Raw genomic sequence first — 5,320 nt, forward strand, 5'->3', positions numbered from 1 at the left:
AAACCCAGTGGGGGTTGCTATGAGTTGTAAATGACTTGATGGCAGGGAGTTGTTTTTCTGAGGCTGCTTTTTAGGGTGCTGAGGTAGTGGTTTGGAGTTGGGACCCCATAAGCATGAGAACAGAAATAAGGAGGTGTGAGGCCAGGTGCAGGATAGTCAGCCTCTGGACCCTCCAGGTGGGCTCTGTACTCATTGATTGGTGCTGCTGCTGTTGCCGGCTTCTGGCCGGGCTTGGAAGCCAGCCTGGACACCAAGCTTCAGTCTTCCTGCCGGATCCCAGGCAGGCGAAGACACACAAGACTGGTTGTTCTCGTTTATCACACCTTCACTGTGCTGGGCTCTCTGCTAAGTGCTTGACAGTTAATCTTCCAGCCACCCTAGGAGATGGCTACTGTAATTACTTCCATTTTACTAATGAAGAAACTGAGGCTCAGAGGGGTTCAATAACTGGGTCAAGGCTTCATTAAGAAGTGGCAGAGTTAGATGCAACTAGGAGCTCATTTTTTGGAAGGAGCCACTGACAGTTACATGCGTGTAATTATAGGGATTTGACTGCTAACCAGGAGGTTGGCGGTTCAAACTCACCAGTCACTCTGGGGAAAAAAAGACTGAACAATCTACTTCCATAAAGATTTATTGCCTTAGAAACCCAAAGGGGGTTGCTATGAGTCGGAATCGACTTGATGGCAGTTTTTTTTTTTTTTTTTTTTGATTAATTATAATAACAGGAGATGAGTAATTTAACAGATGAGTGTGTATTAAGTGTTAAAGTGACCCCAGAGAATTTAGCCTCTTCCCAGATCTCAAGGTGCCATGGTGTAGTGGAAAGGACATGGCCTTTGGGCTCAGGCACACCTGGGGTTGAATGCCAGCTTCATCTCTTCACAGTTGTGTATTTTGGGGCAACTCATCTCATGTCTCTGAAGGTCTCTCTTCTCCTCTGTGACTGGGGTCACTTATCTCCGTAGGGCTCTTGAGGGAATTGCATTTATTTCAGTAGGTCAAAGCCGTGGTGCAAAAGATTAGAGTGCTCGGCTACTAACCAAAAGTTTGGTGGTTTGAGTCTACCCTGAGGCATCTCAGGAGCTCTGGTGGCATAGTGCCTAACATGTTTGACTGCTAATTAGAGGGCTGGTGGTTCAATCCCACCCGCTACTCCTCGGAAGGAAGGTTGGGCAATCAGCTTCCGTAGAGATACTGCCCCAGAAACCCAAGGAGGGGGTCACTGAGTCGGAGTCGACTTGATAGCAGTGAGTTTGATTTTTGGGTGAGGCATCTCAGAAGGGCCTGGTGATCTGCTTAAAAAAAAAACAGTCATTGAAAACCCCGTGGAGCACAGCTCTCCTGTGACACACGTGGGCTTGCTGGGAGCCCACATTGACTTGTAACAGCATCTGCTTTGTTGGAGTGGTACTGGCCTGGCCAGTGCCTGGTCGGTAGTAAATACGGAACCCACATTACTATATTGTTTGGTGGTAGCGGTTGTTAGTCGCCATCCAGTCAGTTCCGACTTATGGTGATGCCGTGTGTGCAGAGTAGAACTGCTCCATGGGGTTTGCAAGGCTGTGACCTTTTGGGAGCAGATGGCAGGCTGTCTTCTGAGGCCTCTGGGTGCGTTTGAACCACCTACCTTTTGGCCAGTAGTTGAGTGCTTAACCATTTCCACAACCCAGGGATTCCTCATGGAGCCCACATTACTAGTTTCTTCTTTCTTTGGTCCAGAAATGACAACTCTGACAAGAAGGTCAGGAGGCAGGTTGACCCTTTTTAAATGTAGCAGTTGGACAGAAATAAATTGGAGCCCTTGTCTGGAGCCCCCATTATTATGATTAGTTTGGGGGTGAAAGTGTTGTAAATGCCCTTAACAGTCAACTTTATTGACTGTATTTACACAGAATAAAACACACCAGTTTTAAATGTCCAAGCCCGTGAATTTTGACAAACATATTTGAGCTTTTGTATATGTTTTTTGATAGTAAGTTCAGGACCACTGCAAGCCTGCTACCCACTGTGGAGATCCTGCACCTTCAAAGAGAGTGTTTGCTGTCTTTATTCCCGACGGCTCGTTTGAAGTGATTTGTGCAGATGTAGTTTTAAAGTCCGTCACAACAACTTTGGGGCTTCGTCAGAGGGAAGCAGCATCACAGATTTGTGAACGTTTTTGTGATCGCCTGTTAAGGGCTCTGAGTTCCAGGCAGTCAGCTGCTGGCAGATGTGAGATACTTCTAAGTCATTTGCAGAAGGCTGGGTGGCTTGCTTTCCTCTCAGCTTTGTTTTCCCACGAGGCGCACTTCTGTAACAAGTGGGAGATAAGGGTTTCCTTTATGTGCAGCCGGAAGCCTGGGCTGTCCACGTCTTTAGTTCCTGGCCTGACACCCAGGGCACAGGGAAGCCCTGACTCGGCACCCGGGGTCTCTGGTACTGTGTCCTCCTCCTGACCCTGGAGGTTCACATGGACTGCTTTGTGACATTGCCTGTCCCATCCCAACAGCTGACCCCCGTGACTTCTTTTTCTGTGCAGTGCCAGATCCGCTTTGGAGGGAGAAAAGAGATCGCCTCCGATTCCGACAGCAGGTATGTGGATGGCTTCTTGAGCCCTTTACCCACAAGACCCAAAGGTGCAGAGAGCTGGAGCCTCCCTTTACCCTCTCTCCACTCGAAGGGGCAGCGAGTTGGAGCCAGCAGTTGCAGCGATTGGGTTGGTGACCTGTAGACTGTCTGGGCAGTGCCTGCTCCTCTCAAGTGTTTCTAGGTTCTTATCATCCTGCTTCCAGCAATCTGTTGAGAGGGAACTACCTGAAATACCTTCCTGCATAAAATTATTTTCAGGGTAGCTTATAATCGTGAAAACTCAGAAATCTAAGACCCCAGCAGTGGAGAAATGATTAATAAAGTGCAGTGTATCAGTTGGATGGAATGTTAATATTTATAATACTTATATTTTTATGTAATAAAAATGTTCCTATAGCACTTGTTTTAAGCTGAAAAATACATAATAATTATGACAGATACAAAGGGCAGGAAACAAAATTATATGGATGCATATTGTTGTTGTTAGGTGCCATTGAGTCAGCTCTGACTCAGTGACTCTCTGTACAACAGAACGAAACACTGCCCGGTCCTGTGCCAACCCCACAATTCTTTCTATACCTGAGCCCATCATTGCAGCCACTGTGTCAATCCATCTCATTGACAGTCTTGTGCTTTTTCACTGACCCTCCACTGTACCAAGCATGACATCCTTCTCCAGGGAATGATGCCTAATGACAACGTGACCAAAGAAGGTGAGATGAAGTCTGGCCATTCTTGCTCCCAAGGAGCATTCTGGCTGCACTTCCTCCAGGACAGATTTGTTAGTTCTTCTGGCAGTCCATGGTACTTTCAGCATTCTTTGCCAGCACCACAGGTGAAAAGTATCAACTCTCGTTTGGTCTTCCTTATTCATTGTCCTGCTTTCACACACACATCAGACTATTGAAAATACTATGGCTTGGGTTAGGCACGCCTTAGTCTTCAAAGAGATATCTTCGTCTTCAAAGTGACATCTTTGCTCTTCAACACTGTGAAGAGGTCCTTTGCAGCAGATTTGCCCAGTGCAAATCTGACCTCTGATCTCTTGACTGCTGCTTCCATGGGTGTTGATGGTGGATCCCAGTAATTAGGGACTTGTTTTAACCCCTGAAAGGTTCCTTGTCATTATCAGAGTCCTGTTCTTGTCTTTGAAGTGTGTTTGGCTAGAGGTGGACCACCTTTAAGTACGAAAGGCCACATCGGGGTCTCTGCTCAATGAGAAGGGTTGACCTCAGCAGGTAGCTTTGGTACACATTTAAAATACCTGTGTGGGACCTGAGAAACTAGACAAGCCCTGTCTCCTCTTCATCCCTGACAAGCGTTCTAGCCCTGGAATGAGTCTGTTTGCCCCTCCCCATCTCCTCTGTCTCACCCTGCCCCTGCCATCACTGTCTCTTGGGTGGCCGTGGTGACATTCATACTGTATCGGTGTTTGAGCTGGGCATTCTCCCCCTGCATTGAGAGAACCCTGCAGAATGCAGACTCCCTCACCCACCTCCCTATTAATGCCCCCCCTTCTCTTTGCTTTGGGATGAAGACCCACATCCCCACCCCCACATTTCTCTTGGCTCTCTGCTCCACCCACTTTTTTTTTTTTTTTTAAAAACCTCGATTCTTTTTCAAACCACTGATACCGTACCATTGGTAAGTGGGTCCCTTTTCCTTGCTCTCTACCAGGGCTCAGCATGCTTTTTCTGTAAAGGGCCAGATAGTAGGTATTTTGGGCTTTGTGGCCCTCCTCTGCTCTGCTGTTGTAGTGTAAAAGCAGCCATACACGGTATGTAAACAGATGGTTTATTTGCAGAAATAGACCGTGGGCCTGATTTGGCCTGCAGGCCTTAGTTTGCTGACTCCTGCTCTGTAGCATTCTAGTATTTAAATCTGTTGAATCGTGCATTTGTATGTGGGTTTGAATACACTTGTATCCTTAGGGTGGCAAGCTGGAATCATGCCTGTTTTGCTAACCACCCATACCACCCACCAACTATCCAACTAACCAACCAGTTGTCATCTAGTCGACTCCCTCTCACGGTGACTCCATTCATGTCACATTAGAACAGTGCCCTGCAGGGTTTGGAACGCCTGGCTTTTCAGAAGTAGATTGCCAGGCCTTTTTTCTGAGGTGCCTCTGGGCACCCACAACCTTTTGGTTAGAAGCTGAGCATGTTAACTGTACCACCACGTTGCCTGGCATATAGTGAGTGCTCGGTGAACACTTGTTGAATCATTCATTTGTTCGACGGTTAGATACTGAGTCCCTGCTTGGTGTCAGGCTCTGTGCGTCCTAGATGGTTCAGGCACGTTTCCGCCCCTTAGGTGCCTCTCTGTTCACTGGAGAGATGGTGCTATAAGACACTGATTACAGATTGGGCCGCTGAGAGCTCTCTCTCGGGCTGCCTCTGTGCCTCGACTAGGCTCACTAGAGTGCCTGGGCCCTCAAGGCCCTCTGAACCCCTCTCCACTTTGTGACCTGCCTGACCTCTCTGAGCCCGTGGATAGTTGTGAGGATTAATTGAGATACTGGGTGTAAAGTGCCAGACATATTAAAATTTAGTTTTCATTCTGTGTAAGGAGATAGCTCTGTTCATGAAGGAGATTCCTTGAGTAGTGGAAATGGTTAATGTGCATGGCTAGTCACCCACACGTTGAAGGTTCAAGTCCACCCAGACCTTGAAAGAAAGGCCTGGTGATCTACTCTGGAAAAATTGGCCATTGAAAACCCTATGGAGCACAGTTCACTCTGATACAC

The 5,320-nt window shown here is 47.5% G+C and overlaps 1 protein-coding gene across 1 annotated transcript in view; it reads left to right on the top strand.

Moving 5' to 3' along the window:
* Positions 1–5,320, top strand: part of SNX29 (sorting nexin 29) — a 681,105-nt gene that overhangs the window by 39,294 nt on the left and 636,491 nt on the right. Inside the window, exon 5 of the mRNA XM_007939635.2 lies at positions 2,522–2,574. Within this exon, the coding sequence (XP_007937826.2) occupies positions 2,522–2,574 (53 nt within the window). The remainder of the gene's footprint in view (positions 1–2,521; positions 2,575–5,320) is intronic.

Source organism: Orycteropus afer, unplaced genomic scaffold (assembly GCF_000298275.1).
Source record: "Orycteropus afer afer isolate SDZICR_OR568_19922 unplaced genomic scaffold, OryAfe1.0 scaffold00061, whole genome shotgun sequence".
Classification (NCBI taxonomy): domain Eukaryota; kingdom Metazoa; phylum Chordata; class Mammalia; order Tubulidentata; family Orycteropodidae; genus Orycteropus; species Orycteropus afer.